We start from the raw sequence: 573 nt of genomic DNA, 5'->3' as shown, positions 1-573 counted from the left end.
GCAGGAACCTTCGGAACAGTTTAAGTACAAAATGAATTGTTTTAATATTTAATCAGTCTATAATAGGCCCTGGGATCCCAGTGGAGACAGTTTGCAGTTGAAAGGATGTCCAAACCGAGTATCCCCCCTCCAGAGGGGACAGTGGTCCTGTCGGAGCCCCTGCCCCTGGGTAAGCACAATCTCCTCTCTGCCCGTGCCCCTGGATGCGGGGCAGCACCTGGGCTTTGAGAGCCATAACCATCACGCCTCATCCCAAAGGATAAGGAATTAATTCTCTGATGAGCTCAGAATAAATTCCAGCCTGCTCCCCTCCCACCCTGTAAGACCCTTCACAAAGGGTCGGACCCTCTTAGCCCACTGCACTGCCCCTTCCCCACGGGCTGTGGGTGCACCCAGCCACCCTAAGGGCAGAGTCCCTAGCTCCAGCCGAGAGGAAACCTGTTGCCATCCCCTCCTGTGAATGGGGATGTGCAGGGAATACAAACTGGATTTGGCTCAGCTCAGCCTTCCACCCCCAGGATCGAGCTGTGGTGGCTGTTGGGCTGTTCCCCAGGCCAGTCCCCATTACATAGG

General features: G+C 55.3%; 1 protein-coding gene across 1 annotated transcript in view; it reads left to right on the top strand.

Moving 5' to 3' along the window:
- The first annotated feature begins 105 nt into the window (after nucleotides 1–105).
- The window catches only part of LOC104495799 (endothelin B receptor-like), a 26,191-nt gene continuing 25,723 nt past the window's right edge, over nucleotides 106–573 (top strand). The window contains exon 1 of the mRNA XM_010138818.1: nucleotides 106–169. Within this exon, the coding sequence (XP_010137120.1) occupies nucleotides 106–169 (64 nt within the window). The remainder of the gene's footprint in view (nucleotides 170–573) is intronic.

The sequence above is a fragment of the Buceros rhinoceros genome, unplaced genomic scaffold (genome assembly GCF_000710305.1).
Source record: "Buceros rhinoceros silvestris isolate BGI_N320 unplaced genomic scaffold, ASM71030v1 scaffold32240, whole genome shotgun sequence".
Taxonomy (NCBI): Eukaryota; Metazoa; Chordata; class Aves; order Bucerotiformes; family Bucerotidae; genus Buceros; species Buceros rhinoceros.
The sequence above is the reverse complement of the archived record's forward strand: the minus strand, read 5'-3'. Positions and strand labels throughout refer to the sequence as shown.